The sequence below is a fragment of the Canis lupus genome, chromosome 20 (genome assembly GCF_011100685.1).
Source record: "Canis lupus familiaris isolate Mischka breed German Shepherd chromosome 20, alternate assembly UU_Cfam_GSD_1.0, whole genome shotgun sequence".
In the NCBI taxonomy this organism is placed as follows: domain Eukaryota; kingdom Metazoa; phylum Chordata; class Mammalia; order Carnivora; family Canidae; genus Canis; species Canis lupus.
In genome coordinates, this window is record NC_049241.1 from 28,947,450 (window position 1) to 28,965,499 (window position 18,050).

General features: G+C 35.7%; 1 protein-coding gene across 5 annotated transcripts in view; it reads right to left on the reverse strand.

Moving 5' to 3' along the window:
* Nucleotides 1-8,125: 8,125 nt before the first annotated feature.
* Nucleotides 8,126-18,050, reverse strand: part of PTPRG (protein tyrosine phosphatase receptor type G) — a 703,723-nt gene continuing 693,798 nt past the window's right edge. For all 5 annotated transcript variants that reach the window (XM_038565974.1, XM_038565976.1, XM_038565973.1 and 2 more), the window contains 2 exons: nucleotides 10,549-10,684; nucleotides 8,126-9,802 (listed from right to left, as the gene is read on the reverse strand). In XM_038565974.1, coding sequence (XP_038421902.1) covers nucleotides 9,656-9,802; nucleotides 10,549-10,684 — 283 coding nt within the window. In that variant the 3' untranslated portion in view covers nucleotides 8,126-9,655. The remainder of the gene's footprint in view (nucleotides 9,803-10,548; nucleotides 10,685-18,050) is intronic.

Here is an 18,050-nt window from a genome sequence, read left to right on the forward strand (position 1 = left end):
TTAAAGGAGATTAATTAACAGAGTTTTATTCTCTAAAAATGTTTTGGAATACAATTGTTAAATATCTTTTATCTCTTTTATACCATATCTCATGTGGTTTGCACGTAGCCTACCTCATACAAACTCAACAATGATTTCTTCAGATCTCTGCCAAAGTGTTTTTTTGAAGATGCACTGGTTATTCTCCAATAATGGATTTAATCTTATGTTTTAGATTTGTTTCTCTTGTTACATAATATGGTTATCAAACTGGGTGTAGTTTTCTGTGGTCTTTGGACTCTTTAGCAGAGCAACATAATCTTATTTTAATGGCAAAGGATACGTGTGATAATATAATAACATTCTCTCTACTGGGATGCCTGGCTGGCTCGGTGGTTGAGCATCTGCCTTTCGGCTCACGGTGTGATCCCAGTCTGGGATGTGTCCCAAGTCCTGCATTGGGCTCCCTGCGGGGAGCCTGCTTCTCCCTCTGCCTATGTCTCTGTGTCTCTCATGAATAATAATAAAAAAAAAATCTTAAAAAAAAACAAAAACAAACGGGACTCCTGGGTGGCTCAGCGGTTGAGTGGCTGCCTTCAGCTCAGAGAGTGATCCTGGGGTCTGGGATCCAGTCCCACATCGGGCTCCTTGTGGGAAGCCTGCTTCTCCCTCTGCCTGTGTCTCTGCCTCTCTGTCTCTGTATCTCTCATGAATAAATAAATATAATCTTTAAAAAAATTCTTTCTCTCTACTTCTGCTTCTCTCTCTTCTTCATTCTGCTTCTCTCTCCCTCTGCCCCTCCCCCGCTTGTGTGTGTGTGCGTGCGCGCTCTCTCTCTCTCTCAAATAAATAAAATCTTTAAAACAAGAGTATAGCTCTAAATAAGAAATAAGTTTTATCCATTTATATAAATAAAATTGTGGAAGAATACCTTATTCACTAGATATAGAATTTGGGGTTGACAAATTTTTTTCTTTCACAACTTTAAATATGTCACCCCATTGTTTAATGGCTTGGATGGTTAATGATAGTCTGCTATAATTCTTACTCTCCTGGTGCATAGTGATTGCTGTGTAAATATTTGGTGAGTGATGAAAGAAGAAAGTGGTGTGGTCGATTGCTGAAAATTAGTGGAGTTCAGGGAAAAGAACAAGGTATTTGGAGAACTTACAGTTGTGGGCTACTTCTGCTGGAATCCCAGTTTACACAGGTTGATAGGATAGAAGAAAGGAATGGCTCTTGTTACTATACACAACTCTCAAGAAGTTTTATAATCAGAGGGAAACACTAAATGAGATGCTAGTCAAAGGATTCTTGGCATCAAGAGAAGGTTTTCCTAAGGTGGTGGTAATAGAATGTATTTGGATGCCAAAAATGAGTGATTCAGTAGAGAAAGCAAGATATCATCTGACTCAAGTTGATAGGAAAGCTAAGGTATAAATGAAATCCTTGAGAGGACAAGGATGGGCCATTTACAAGTCATGGAAGATGGAAGGGCTGGTCTTCTTTAGGAGTAAGGACACTTTTTCTGCTATAATAGGAGGGAGGTAAGACCATGAATTACAGATATAGGAAAGTTATAAGAAAAAGTTGACTTTTGCCTGAATTATGGGGATAGGGCAGCCCTAAGGCCTTTAAAGTGTTTGGCTTTTAAAAAAATATTATTGTAAACACAATTGTCAGTGAAGGTGTCATAATATACCATAAAATTCTAGAGACTATCTGTATTTTTATTTGGACTGTCTTTGCGGTAAACAAAACCATGCTTTCCATGATGTCTATGTTTTATAAATAGAGAATATGATAGGAATAGGAAAAATAGCTTACAGTTACTGCCAGCTGAGCAGCCATAATTCACTTGCTCTGGTTTACACCCTTCTTTAGAGATACGGGTTACCTATGGATCTAACCCAGAGCGATTTTAGAACATGGAACAAAAGGGGAACTCTTGAAGGAGGTGGTAGTGGGGTCAGGTGCTGTAATATTTTATCTTTTCCTCAGTGCTTAGAATTTTAGGCAATATTTAGGCCCCACTCAGTAGTGAGTGGCTAAAGAGTCCAACTATGATTTAGGGTGAGAGTAGATGATGACTGATAATGAGAGTGATATATTGAAAGTAGTGAGAGCTGTGGAAGATAAAAAATTGGCTGAGGAAAAAGGAATTATCACTGTTCATATTAGTTTCTAGGGCTTGGGAGTTGAGATAAGGCACTGAAGCTACTGTAGAAACAACATTCATCTTTTTCTTAATACTATGCAATATTCTGTGCTTGGTGTTTGACATTAACACAAATGTTTGACTTTTCTGAAACTATGGAGCTTTTTCTAAGAAAAGTTCTTAGAATACACTGAGAGATTTAAACCATTAGAAGAGAAATATTCAAGATATGGGGCACTGTGTATTTGTGTTCATTCCCTGCCTCTGGCACTCTTGTTTTTGGACTGTAGGATACATGGGCTACTCTCCTTGTCCACCTTCATCTTCATCCACTTCCCTTAGATCTACTTTGATGAGATGAGCTTCCTCATCAATGAAGGAAAATTTTCAGTGTTTCTATCTAATTGGGTAAGCTCAGGTAGTTGACTTTTTATTTCATGATTGACAAAAGGTCTGGTAAACAATTAAAACAAATAAAGGTAGGTGATAGGATCATTGCAATGGCTAATATTAATTGATTGGCCCAAGAGCTTTGCATGCATCTCATTCACACCTCACAGCAGTCCTGGGAGTAAACATTGATTTCTCTGTTCTACAGGTGAGGAATATTGTACTTAGAGAAGTCAAGAACTTGCCCCAAATCAGTGGCAAACTTAACTGGACCCTTTGCCTATTTGGATTGTAGTCCTTCTTCTTCTTCTTTTTTTTTAAGATTGTATTTATTTATTCATGATAGACATAGAGGCAGAGACATAGGCAGAGGGAGAAACAGGCTCCCTGGGGGGGAGCCCGATGTGGGACTCGATCCCAGGACCCCAGGATCATGCCCTGAGCTGAAGGCACTCAACCACTGAGCCACCCAGGTGTCCCCTATAGTCCTTATTCTTTAACATTTTTCCCCCCATGGGAAAATGCTAAGTTCCAGCAGCAAGTTTGATATAAAATAAACAGTTGTGTGAGCAGTTTACAAGTTAGGGAGTCTATGGTTACAGATTTTACTTCTTTGCTAACAGTTGCGCATTATCTTTTGTTCTCCATCTCTACGATAAAACCAAATAAAGATTTTTGAGTGAACTGAAGAATGAGTTTTTAGGATTAAGTTGTAATTTCTGCCTCATCTGACTTGAAATGCCTCTGCCAACAACTTTACATTCTGTACAGGGTATAACTAGCATGTGCCCTGTGATAGACATTGAGCAAATGCTTTTGGGATGAATTCTAACAGAATGCTAAATTTATCTACAATTTAGAATGTTCTCCTAAGCTTTGCAAGGCCCACTGGCTCTTGCTTCAAAGCCTGACTTTACGCCTTGCAGAAGTAGAGTGTGGGGAAGGGAAGGAAGAGAATTAGTTTATAGGCCAATAACTATTCAAGTCGAATGCTTTTCAAATTACCATAAATCAGAAAAAGTTAATATCCTATTTTTCATTTTTTGAGCAACATGATGTCATTGTTAGGTTCAGATAAACTGCTAGTCTAATTTTCTTTCTTTCTTTTCTGATTATCTTTCTTGCCAAACTTCATAATCACAAAAGCCAATTTTACCTCGCTAGTTCCCAACTTCTAGTTCTTATTTGCTAGTGCCTTTATGCTGTCTTACCAACAGTCATAAAAAGCCAATGCCTTTAAATCTGTCTCTGAATCTAGGCATCGTTACTAGTAACTTGTTGCTAAATCTTACAGTTCTTAACGACCTGAATTTTAACTGTTAGAAAATGGGAATTTTTGCAGCTTTTTGCACTTGTTTCTTTGCCCCATTTTCAGTAGCAGAAATGAGGCTTCCTTGTCTCTAGTTATATTTGGATAGTAAAAGCCATGTAATAGAGAATTAATTTGGTTAATTATTTTCAACAGTTATAACTGCTTCTGCGAGGAGCCATGTTGGGTGGACTGAGAAGCAATTAGGAATGCACATGCTGGCTTTTTTTTTTTTTTAAGATTTTATTTATTTATTCATGAGAGACACAGAGAGAGGTAGAGACATAGGCAGAGGGAGAAGCAGGCTCCCTGCAGGGAGTCCAATGTGGGACTGCAGGATTCTGGGATCACGCTGAGCCACCCAGGCATCCCCCATGCTGGCTTCTTACGATTTTAATGACTGAAGATGACCCCAAAATTCTTTGGTGACTGCTCATAGAATCCAGGCAGATTATTTAAGTGGCTGATGGGGGCAGGCATAAGGTGACAGGATATACGGGGGAGACTCTGGTGAACCTGCAGTCCAAGCATTACTTAAAGGAGGCAACTGTGACTCTACTCCAGCTTGTTAGTGTCATGTGAGAATGTGAGCCTGAAATCTGAATATTTATGTCAGAGTTTTCATTTTTTTAAGATCTTGGTAGGTAGCTAATGTGAATTTTTAAAATTACAAGCCAAATAATATTTATCTGTGGATGAATATGATTGGTGGGCCATCAGTTTGCATTGTGCTCTGTGATACACAGTAGAGTCCCTGTGTGTGTAATTTTGGGAAAACTATAGAGTTTTACCAACAGAGAGATTCATTATTTTTTGCTGGAATTGGTCTAAGAGATAGCGCTGGAATAGATTAGATTAATATTGTTTCTTAAATTCCAGTTACTCAGGGAGAATGAAATGTAAACTCTTCATCCCCATGGAAAGAAAAATTGGGACACTGGTAGTAAGAAGTGAGCTCTTGATGTGAGCCCACTGCAGTTCACAGAGAATGGTGAGCCCAAGCTGCCAAGTTTGAGACCTGTGTACCCTTTCCTGTTTGGAAATGTCAAAATTGCTTATAAGTAGAAGCAACTGTAGTGATCCTACATACATCTCATAGATTCTCCAACAGTAATAGTCTTGGCAGGATACATCCTTCATCTGACATAGTAAAAAGGGAGAGAAGTGGGTATAAATCTAATTGATAACATTGGAGAAAATAGTAATTCTGCTTATAACTTAGCACATTCATAATGTGAATAAAGTTTGATTCTGTATATAGGTAAAACTTTGTCATTCTTCATTCTTTAAAGATGGAAGAACTCAGAAAAGACATTTCTTTTTGGTTTGCTGTCTATGTAAAGATACTCTTAGCTTTTATTTTACTACCATGAAAACTAAGACAAAAGGTTGGCAGGTATGAATATGATCTGTTAAGGGAGACTAGTAACTTAATTTTATTGGATATATTTTCATAGAAATGCTCAGTACTAATGAATACATCAAAAACCATACTTTATTTTATGTATAGCAATACAATTTACATATTAAATAACACTATAATAGAATGATTTGATATAGTTTTAAACAGAAGGAAAAAGGGAAAAATTTCAGGTTACAAAACCCCTCCCCCCGAACAAATTAAAAAAAAAAAAACCACTTTTTCCAAATGGGTCAATGCAACGAATGTATTCAGTGACTAATTATGTCTAATTCCTATTGCACAAATGGTCAATGGAATTAAGAAAGAAAACCCAATTTTCACAATCACTGCCTCAAAGAAATAACACATGTTGGATCTTTTGGAATGCAAAGATGGTTCTTGCTACTTCAATACACAGAAAGTTGAATTCACATATCCACCACAAAAAAATCCCCCCAAAACAAAAACAAAAAACAAAAACAAAACTATGACGGAGTTGAAACTAGAAAAAAATTAGCTTTATATGAAAATATAAAATTCTATGATTATATACCATAGATACAAAGTTCCCAGAAGATGCTTATCCAAGCAACAAAATATTTACAGTTTTAATGATTTTAGCTATTTCAAAATGAAGTGAAAGAAACATGAATTAACATGAAGGCTGAGGTTTTTTTTTTCTTTTTTCTTTTTTAGAAACAATGGCTGCTTGCTAGTTTCAAATGTCCTAACAAAAAAGGAGTCACTACCCCAAATGTTGGAGAGTTGCAACATTTTATAAAATCGGCTGTCTCCTTTTCTGGAGATGTTTATTTCTTAAAACTCAAGATATTTTTCTTGAAATTAATTATCCTCTGTAGAAAATGCTTCCCTTTGCAAATATTTAACAAAAATACTAAAAACGGTTTAACAGCTAAGACAAAGTAGAGGCCAAATACTATTACAATTCCTTCCTATTTGTAGCATGCCTTCTTTCTAGAGATAAGTAAAGCCAATATTGCATGTTAATGGCAACTAAGGGAAAGCGCAAAGGGGTAAGTGAAATTTTAGCTGTTAAAAAAAAAAAAGCAGGCATTTCCCTTCATAAAAAAATTCACTGGCACCATTTGAACACAAACTTTAGAATGTAGGAGTTGAAAATGCATTTTCCAGTATAACTGCTAAATTCTTAAGACAAACTACATTTTGATTATTATTTCTTAAATTGTGATGAGTTTGGGTTTATTTTTTGCTTACAATTAGTAATATGTATCTTTGGTAAATTGGTATCTATATTTTAATTTTTAAATATAGTATATATGCATTTAAGAAAAAATTCGTAACAAGGCAGTTGTGCTGTGTCATTATAAAATAATTAAGGTTATTTGTTGATTTCGGTATGTCACTCTGGTCTAAAATTTCCAACAGCCAGACCTTGAACACCATAACCTTCTCTGACCGTGCTGGACTCTTCAACTTGAAATAGACTCTAAAGGCTCCAAGGCATAAAAATTTAGGAAGACCAATTAATCTTATTCTTGAAATTCAGAAGTAACATTTTAACACACACACATATATAAAAGACAATGTGGCTTTTGGATGCAAGAGTTCTCCTGATGGCAATATGGGTCCTTCTCTGGTGCCCAGCATGGCCACTTGGTCTGATCACTGCAACTCAGTATCCTATGATGTGTGTGTTCTGTTCACCTAGAGCTAAATTCATACACCTAGTAAGCTTATTTTATAAAATAGCACATGTTAGTCTGCAGTGGCTATTTCCTTTTCCTCTAAGTGCAAGTGGTAATAACCTTCTTATGCAGTTAAGCAGTGTGTTTATGTCTCAAAGAAAACACCATCTTTGATGCTCTCTGCTTCTGGAAAGATTCAAGAATATTAACATTGATAACAAATGAAGAATAATATTCCGGATACACTCTGTGGGGAAAGTGAGGAACTGTTGAATAGAACTGTCCTCGTTGAAGTGAGTTTGGACCACTTGGCAAGATGGGCAAATAGCAATTGCTTATATTTTAGTGTGTTAGGATTTGTAAACTGGTTCAAGCCCACTACGGACACATACTTTCTCAGAGAACCTCAAATCATCCTTTTAAATGTTGCTAATTACTATCTTTCTTCTATTAGAACTATGATACCTATGTAAGAAATGGTCACAGAATTGTGTTGGAACTTAGGCCTTTCCATGACCTGAGCCCTCTGTAAATAGCACAGCAGGAAGTAGTTGCTGTTTTCTAACCAATGTTCACTTGTATAAGAAAAAACTACCAAGGGACCATGAGTCCCAACTTGAACATTACTTCTGAAAGTCAAATCTGTGCCAACTACCAAAACCAGTTTATTCTTATCAGTACATAAATGAAGTGTAATCTGCTTAATTGACTGAAATGATTTAGCTCTTGCCATGATCTGAAACCTTGCCTTCTTGATTCCTCTCGGCCTTCTGACAGTAGTGGTGTTTCTATGTTCAAGCTTTTTTTCTTGGGTGTTCAGTAGACCTTCCTGGTATTACCTGTGATGGGAGCAGAGGGGCTGCAAAGGTGTTGGTTTACTCTAGCACGTACCATTTAGTAAACTTTTCTCACTTGCACACCTTTTTTTAAGCCCCACCTACACAGTTCACGAACAGTAGACTATTTCCATGGTTGCAGAATTTCTGTGATGAAAACATAAGATTAACCCTGGCAAGTTATATAGTTCATGAAAATTCCATCAACCTGGCCTATGCACTGGAACTTCCAGACCTGGCCTGTAGCCTCTCCCTTAGCAGCTTTAGTTCTACAGTACCACTCTGACAAACCTCATAGACAGCCAATTTAAGGTAAATAGAACCTCAGCACTGATTATCATTAATGGTACAGAGCCTACCCAGATAGTATGATAGTAGCCAGTATGGATTTTTTTGTTGAAGTTTATTGACATAAAAATTAACCAAAACCCTTTTCTTTGTAACAGGCCCAGTTCTGGTGGTGATGATTTCACTTCTAACAGAAGTTATCCCTCAAATGCAAATACGCAATAGAAGAACAGATCTCAGTAGTAGCTTATTTTTCTAACTGAACTGAAATTTCTTATTAATTTCCAAATTATGTAGTTACTGCAGGGTAAATATGGCTCCAGAGGCTAGATCAAATAACTTCCTTGGGCTCTGTGTAATGATTATCAGCCTCTTCGAGTAAAGTGTGTCTGTTCCTGAGGCTACACCACACAAAGCATACAATGCCATCTCCTTTTAAAATCTATTTGAGAATGTTGATCTCCCCTTCAAGATTCTGATTTCTTCTCTCCAAATCAGACTTATCCATGTGTGGGAATCTACATAGTCCCAAGATTTTGCTAATACAGTATTTTCACTTTTATCCTAAGTAGAATGTATGTAATTATGGGATTTATCAGGAAACATTTGGCAAAAAAGGAAAGAAAAGAATGTTAACTATATAGGTAGTTTTTATTAGATAGCTATACGATAATAGGGATATTTTAGAGGATAATTTCAAAATTATACACCTGCAGAAATTTTCATTATTCTACCTGTCATGAGGTGTGGTATTAGAAACCAAAAAGCATGAATGGAGAGTTACTAAAGGGATAGGTGAGATGTGTAAAATATTGCCATATCTCTATTGTAAAAGATAGCCCTCATTATAGGGTGTAGCTATTTCAGAGGGTCAAGATGGAAATAACACACACCATCCACATAGCTACTGTGAAAACTGTAATACAGAGATATCCTTTATTTTGACACAGTTGGGCATTTTTAAGCTATGAATATAATTTTAACTAATAAATGATGTTCACATAAAGCTCTTAAAGCCTTCTAATTTCTTAATGGATACCTTCACCATCATAAATGGAACTGTTTCAAGGCCATGAGGTTGATAGACTGTCTTAGTAGCTCGCAGGAACCTGCTACTCTTTAAAAGAAAACAATGCCCATCCACTCCATTAAAATACAGAAGGCAGACCGTATGGAGCAGTGCCTGAAAAAAATAGGAGAGGACTGAGGAAAAGCTCAGCATTGCCTGCTAGGAGGATGCAACTGCTTTAGCAATAATAATCATAATAGTAAAAAACCAAGATCCACTGTCATAACAAAGACCTTCACTGTACTGAACTAAAAAATAGCATGTATGTTGTGGAATGTCACATCAGGGCTTGCTTTAGTATTAGATTATAGGCAGTAACACTGATCATATAGTGCAAACTAGGGAAAACTGCGTTTCACTGTGTGAAATGAACAGAGGTGCAAATGCTCAGTAGGATACCATTAAGACATAAAATGGCAAAAAATAAATATCAAAACTTTTATCAGTGTAAAAAAGTAACTGGGTTATTGTATAACCTAGAGTCTGGCAAAAAAGGCCTCAGAAAAGTTCTCAGTCTTCAGAAGTTTTACAAATTAAGTGCCCTTTCGGGATCCAAATCACACTAGAGATTCCATGCTCTCGGCAGGGTCGGATTCATCTGCAATGAGAACAGCACCATTTTTGTCCACTGTCATGGGACCATTTCCATTTTCTTTAGTGCTGACCAAGCTGAGCATTGCTTTATAGACAAACTGGTATTGTTCCTGAAAAACAAGAGAAAGACCGTTTGAGACAAAGAACAGCTGAGTCAATTCATCTAAGGTAGAAAGACAATTAAAAATGTAATTAAAAAAAAAAAAGAATATACATTTATACTAAGAAACTTTAAAAAAATGACTTGGAGCTTTTATAATCAAGACCTATGCATTCTGCATGTCACTTTGATCGTTATTACTTTTTTTTTTAAAAAGATTTTATTTATTCATGAGAGACAGAAGCAGAGAGACAGAGGGAGAAGCAGGCTCCATGCAGGGAGCCCAATGCGGGACTCGATTCCGGGTCTCCAGGATCACACCTTGGGCCAAAGGCAGGTGCTAAACCACTGAGCCACCCAGGGATCCCTGATCGTTATTATTTTGGAACTGATTCTGTTGACAGTGAATTAAGATAATAAAATATCTGTATGTTGTCACTGGAGAACACTGTACTGTAGAAACCTGTTTCTCCATCTCAGCACTATTGATGTTTTAAGGCAGGTAATTCTTTGTTGTAGAGTCTATATGATGCATTGTAAGATGTTTAGCAGCATCCCTGGGCTCTATTCAATAGGTGCCAGAGCACTTTTTTTTTTTCCATCTCCAGTTATGACAACCAGAAAGCCTCCAGGCATTGCCAAACATCCCCAGGAAGGCAAAACCATCCTCAGGTGACAACCAGTGCTCTAATTCAAGTGTGAGCCCGAGTTTCAAATGATGAAGTAATAGCTTTTACAAAGAAGCAAAGTACTTACAATGTCTGTGAATACTCCAGGCCTCATAAGATTAATCATTTTTGCAACCTGGAAAACATCCACAGCATTTTCATTCTCCAGTTGCTGGGAGAGGGTGGTAAGGGCACACAACATTCCTGCTGAAACTGCTCCATACCTTGGAGAGAAGAAAAAAAAAATGCTATTTCAGATTTGCTAAGGGATTCAATTTATGGAATGAAATTAACATCATATATTTCCATAGAAGCTAAATAGACTGCATTGACATCTCTTCTTGAAATGAATGAAATGCTGGACAGGGGGAGAGATGTAGAGGCTAGCATAAAGGTGACATTTGTTCATGAATGTAAAATCTCCCAGACTGACTTATCAGATGCTCAACATGATATCCCAGATGAAATGAGAGGTTCAAAATTAGACTGGGGATGGCTATAGAAGACATAAGGTTGAGGATGAGGTGGGTGACATAAAAGGAAAAAGAATATAAGAAACCTAACTACAAGCTACTGGACAAGTAGAGGTGGTGAAAGGATCTGAAAAAAATTTTTTAACCATCCCAAAAAGCTGAATTCCATTTCAAGTCACAAAATGTGACTTGAAATGGAATTATATGGCTCAAAGTACAATCTGAAAATTTTCAAAACGCATTTCATATTTGGTAATTATTTTTGGCACTGAAGTGGAACTGCCAGTTAAGAGTATCTTCAATAAAGTCTTGGAAAAATCTGGCACATACTCTTTCTCACACACACACGTGCGCGCGCACACACACACTTAGAAGGGTACACTTCTTCATCAGGCTGGGTTGGCAGCCCCATTTTTCCAAGGAACGTGGTGTATTAGTGATAAAACAAAGGGATTAAATGAATTGTTCCAGGTGGTGATGCTGGTAGAAATGAAACTAGCATTTGTATATATTGTACTTACTATTCTGTTAAAAACTATTACATGTACTGATGTTTTACATCTTTAATACAAAAAAAAAAAGAAGGCCCTAATTTGAGAGGTAACCTATCTAGAGGTAAAACCTGCTCTGCATTTAGGTCTAGCCACCCAGAGGTGTCTATCAGTACATTTCAGGCCAGCTCATTACTTCATGTGCTGTATGCATACTGGATGTACTCTCTTCGTTGTAGATGGGCATTTATGTCGTTCATATCTTATGCACGCCAGCAGAAGTACCATGAGTAGGAGAACTAGATCACAGCTATGCCCATTTTTAGTTCTAAAGATACTGTGATATTTCTTTTAGTGGTTTTTACCTGTTATACATCTCCCAACATGAGAGTACTTGCTTTTCCTCATCATTTTAAAATCAAAATGCTTAAAAAAAAAATCAAAATGCTTCTGCTGATAGGTGGAAGATTGTTTCCTAATGTTGTTTAAAAAAATGTTGCATTTTCTCGATTACCAGAGGGGTTGAGAATCTTCTGTATTTATGGCTCATCTGTATTTATTCTTCTGAAATTGTTTATTAATATACTTTGGCTATTTTTCTTCACTCTGTCTCTTTTATTTGTAGGATAGATTGTAAAATTTTTTTCCCCAGTCTCTACTTTCTCTTAACATTGTAGGTGTTTTTGTTAAACTGAAGTATGGTTTACACATAATCAAATTGATCATGTCTTATTTTTGGCTTTACTGGAATCTTGAGAATGCTTTTTCTTTTTCTTTTTCTTTTTTTTTTTTTAAGATTGATTTCATTTATTTGTTTATTCATGAGAGACAGAGAGAGGCAGAGACTTAGGCAGAGGGAGAAGCCAGCTCTTTGTGGGGAACCTGATGCAGGACTTGATCCTGTGATTCCAGGATCATGCCCTAAGCCAAAGGCAGACGCTGAACTACTGAGCCACCCAGGTGTCCCGAGAAGGCTTTTTCTAACCCAGCATTTTAAAAACATTCTCCTACATTTTTCTCTTTTTATTTTTTACATTTCATTGTTTAATTCATCTGAATCTTATTTTGATATAAGGTAAAGGTCTGATTTTATTTTTCCCATTAATAACTACTTTTTAAAATTGGATAGTCTCATCTTTTCTCATTGACATGAGCTTCCTTTGTATCATATACTAAATTCTCATATATGCAAGCCTATTTTTAACTCTCTGGCCCTTTAATCTAATTCCCATAAAGTTTTTTTTTTTTTAAGGTTGGTTTGTTTATTTATTTATTTATTTATCTATTTATTTATTTATTTATTTATTTATTTATGAGAGAGAGAGAGAGAGAGAGGGAGGCAGAGACACAGGAGGAAGGAGAAGCAGGCTCCATGCCAGGAGCCTGACGTGGGACTTGATCCCGGGACTCCAGGATCGCGCCCTGGGCCAAAGGCAGGCGCCAAACTGCTGAGCCACCCAGGGATCCCCAAATTCCCATAAAGTTTTAATAAGTCTTGACATCTGAAAAAACAAGTTTCTACAGTAGTCTTGGCTGTCTTTACATTCATTGTTTCATTTTTCTTGTGTGCTTTAAACATATTTTCATTTTTGCTTGCATACTGATTCCTAATACTTCTAACTGCTCTATCCCTTCCCATTTCATATTAATTTTGAAGCTAGATTGTCAGTAAACACAGGCTTTTTGGGGATTTTGGTTAGCTTGTGCTGAATATATTTATTGGTTTGAGGAAACTAACATCTTTTTGAGTTTTTCTGTTCATGAACATGAGATCTTTTCTCCCTTTTTTCAGGTCTTTTGTAATTTTCAATTATATTTTATAGTTTTCTTTATTGTCTCTGCTAGTTTCATTTTAGGGTAATTTCTAGGTGCTTTAGAGTTTGTTACTCTTAAGCATGGCCTCTCTTTATGACATTTTGTGTAGTTTCAGTTGATATATAGGAAAGTTATTGATTTTCACATGGTGAACTTGTATCCAGCCATGCAGTTAAGCTCCTAATAATTTGTGGGTTCTCTAGGAAGTTGTGACATCTTTATCTACCAATAATATCAGTTTTGTCTCTTTTCAACTTTTATATTTCTTATATCTTTTGGTTTTATTACATTGGCTAGAATCAGTTCTGCATTCTAACAGGTATTTGCAAGGAGGTTCATATTGTTTTCTTTAATGGTAAAGCTTCTAAGTTTTTAATATTAAAGAAAAATCTTTGCTGTAGGCTTCCAATAAATAACATTTATCAAGTTAAAGAAGAGGCTTTTGACTTTCAGTTTGCTAAGAGTTTTCTTTTGAGGAGGGAGATCATTAGTGAGTGTGATTTTATTCTGCACTTTCCAACATCTATTGATTTTCTAAGAAATTCCTTTGACAATGTCCTGCATTCACTCGAGAGAATAGTGGTAACATTTACCCCCTCTACAGCTCTAGGGTAAATCTTACTTTTTCACTATACATAATTCTTTTAACCCAACACACTGGATTTTACTTGACAGTATTTTACTTAGACTTTTACACCCATAATCAAATAAGTAAGATTGCCCTATACTTTTCTATACTAGCTTTGTTTTTTGATTTTTTAAAAAAATCATGGTTACATTAAATTTCCTCTATGCGTTACTGTCCAAGTATAGCCTGGTGTGAGGACTTGATGTGCCTTAACAGTTTGCGAACTCACCTGGTTATTCAGTTCTTAGTAAACACTAAGGTGTGTTACGTTCTTACTATGTGCCAGGCTCTCTTATTGGTATTTTACATGTACTAATAGGATATTCACAGTAATCCATTGGTATAACTATTGTTTATTATATATAATCAATTATTTATAAAATTTTAATTGTATATATAAATTATATATAAAATTATATAAACTATTGTTTATCAGATGAGTTTAATTTGAGCTGATACATGTTAATAGCCCAGAACAGAGGCTAGTACATACCATGTGTTCAATAAACACCATTTATTGTGCTTATTATCTAGACTTCAACATTTATTAGTATAAAGAATTTCAAATGTTTATTTTCTTTAATATATTTCTATTTTTAATCTTTTATTAGAAAATATCAAACGCATGCAAAAGCAGTCACCTTCGCATAGTCATTACTCATTTACAGTGGTTATGTGCTCATGACCAATTTTGTTTCACATCTACTTCCTCTCCCATATATACTTTGAAGCATATCCCAAGTAATTTATTCATTAATATTTTAGTATAAGAATTAAAAGTTGAGGATTTTAAAAAATATGTAAACATTGTCACGCCTAGGCAAATTATCAAATATTTTTAATGTAACTACAGATAAATGGTAGGTCTTTTCCTTCCCAATGTTATTTTATGCCTTCCCTAAATTTTTCTTTACCATTTTCCAAAATTGTATGTTTTATGAGACTTTACTCATCCCTTTATTTAGTCTATAGAAAATGTCAATCAGTATTTCTTCTTCTTTAGTCTCTTTCTTAACATGGATTACCTCTCAGACATGTTAGAACTTACCCATCTAGCTTTTATAATGGAGTTTGATTTCACTTCTATTTTACTACTACTAGCCCATCTCTTGTTTTTCACATTTCTTAGACTCTCATTTGTTCCTGTTTAATAATACATGTTTCTGATTAAATATCGTAGTTTTCTGTTAAATTTCTGAGCATATGTTTCTAAATTCTCTTATAACTGCTCTAGTAACTGATTCACTGTATTTTTTTGTTCTTGATTTGATCATCAGGTTGGCTTCCCTCAGATTCTAAATTGTGTGAGTATACCTTCTTATTTTAGCATGACTAGTGATTTTTTAAAAAGTCATCTGTATATTTATTTTTTTTCCAGTAGGATAATAATCTAACCTTTGCTAAATCTGTTATGGTGAAACTCTTAGACTCAGAGCCATTTATACCCCAACTTAATCTCTTTCTTAAAGCTATCCACAGTCATTCAGAGAGAAAAGTCAGGTATTTTGTATTTTATTATATAACGTGTACTCGCATGTAGTATTACTGTGGTCTTTCCTTGGATTGCCTCTCCCAGATTTTGCCACACTTAAATTAATAAATACCCAAATTAAAAGGAAGTACCTACACAGTAAGATTTCATACATGACTAGAAACTAAGTCAAATTAGTCAAATTCATAGATAATTTAAGTATCTTCTATATACCAAGCATTATAATGAAAGGATAAAGCCTGAAAAAATGAAGGCTATTCTCAGAAGTTTAGGAATTAAATAGGATTAAGGATGTCTGTTGAGTTTCATGGATTTGCACTTTAAACTACAAAGACTTGGTGAAAAAGTAATAGAAGTGATTTATAATCTAGATAAAACAAGAATAGTATATAAATACACTGACTTTGATAGTTTGCCTTTCTCAAAGTGTCCATTGAGAGCAATATTTATTTAGTGCAATTAAATAAATGTATTTTCATCTTTCCTTGCCTATGTCTCAAAGAAATAAAAGTACTTTAAGTTCCTGACAGAGGTAATGTTTTAAAATGCTCTATGTTCATTTTAAAACATTGGAGTTCCTTGTATATATGCTTCTGCCCATTTAATGATACTTTTTACTCTTCCATCTAATTACAGTTATTCTACTTTTGCTTTTAAGAGGTTTTAAAAATCATAATCAAGAATGCAATCCAGGGACACCTGGGTGTTGTAGCAGTTGAGTGTCTGCCTTTGGCTCAGGGCACGATCCTGGGTTCAGGGATCGAGTCCCACATTGGGCTCCCTGCGAGCAGCCTGCTTCTGTCTCTGCCTCTCTCTCATGAATAAATAAATAAAATCTTTTTTTTTTTTTTTTAAAGAATGCAATCCAGAGTTATAACCCTGTCACTACAAAGAAAGTGAAGTTTCCCTTTGAAATCATTAGGACAGGAAGGAAGACAGAATTAAGGCTTGAATATTCATCAATCCAGGGGAATAAAGGCAATACAAAAGCCTTCCACAAGACTTTAAGACATTAAAACTTTGGAAGTGAATGAGAAATTAAAGTAGGAAAAATATAGTCTGGAGAAATGAAGATGAGGGCAGGAGGGCTTCCTGTGACAACCAGTGGGAGGCAGTGTTAAGCAGCAGGGCTAGATGATAGATTTGGATCTGACTGCAGCCAGGGACAGTGGCTTCCTGGGTTCAATCTATGTATTATGGAGAGTCCTGCTCTTTGATGGGTCTCCTCCTCAGAAGAGTCCCACACTTAGTTTAATGCTGTCCTGCTGCCATCTTTAAGTTATTATTTTTTTTGTTGTGGTATAGTTAATATACAATATTATGTTTCAAGTGTATAAGCTAGTGATTTGACAAGTATATTCATTATGAAATATTCACCAAGATAAGTATATTGGCCATACAACTTATTAAGCATTATTAACTATATTCTCTATGCTATCCTTTTCATCCCTATGATTTACTTATAACTTGAAGTTTAACTTATCCCCTTCACCAATTTTGCCCATCTCCCCACTACCCTCTGACAACCATAATTTTCACTGTGTATTTGAGTCTATTTCTGTTTTTGTTTTTTTTAGATTCCACATAGAAGTGAAATTATGTGGTATTTGTTTTTAAAGGACTTTTCACTTAGCCTAATACCTTCCACCCATGTTGTAAATGGTGAGAGTTCCTTCCTTTTATGGCTGAGTAATATTCCATGGTATGATACACCATATCTTCTGTATCCTCTCATCTGTTTATGGACACTTAGGTTTCATCCATATTGTGGCTATTGTAAATAATGCTGCAATAAACATAGGGGTGCATGCATCTTTTTCAATCAGCACTTTTGTTTTCTTCTGATAAATAGCCAGAAGTGGAATTATTAGGATCACATGGCATTTCTATTTTTACTTTCCTGAGGAACCTCTGTACTGTTTTATGCAGTGGCTGCACTAATTTATATTCCCACAAACAGTGGACAAGGGTTCCCTTTTCTTTATAACTTTGCCAACACTTGTTACTTTCCCTTTTTATATTAGCCATTCTGACTGATGCGAGCTGACTTATCACTGTGGTTTTGCTTTGCTTCTCCCTGATGATTAGGATACTGCACACCTTTCATGTGTCTGTTGGCCATCTTTGGATGTTTTCTTAGGAAAAAGGTTGATTCAGGTCCTCTGCCCACTTTTAATCAGGTTATTTGCATTTTTTATATTGAGTTTTATGAGTTCTTCATATATTTTGGATATTAGCTCCATATCAGATGTATCATTTGCTAATGTCTTCTCCCATTCAGTAGGCTGCCTTTTTTTGTTGCTTCCCTCAGTATGAAAAAGTTTTGTAATTTGATATAGTCTCAACTCTTTGTGTTTTTTTTCCCTTGCCTGAGAAGACAGATCCTGAAAAATGATGCTAAGGTGGATGTCTAAGACATCACTGCCGGTGTTTTCTTTTAGGACTTTTATGGGTTCAGGTCTCACATTTAGGTCTTTAATCCATTTTGAGTTTATTTTGTGTATAGTATAGGAAAGTGGTCCAGTTTTGTTTGTGTTTTTTTTTCTTTTACATGTAGCTGTCCAGTGTTCCCAGCACCAGTTATTGAAAAGACCGTCTTTTCCCCATTCTATATCACTGCCTTCTTTGTCATAGATTACTTGATCATATAAGCATGGGTTTATTTCTGGGCTCATTATTCTGTTCCAATGA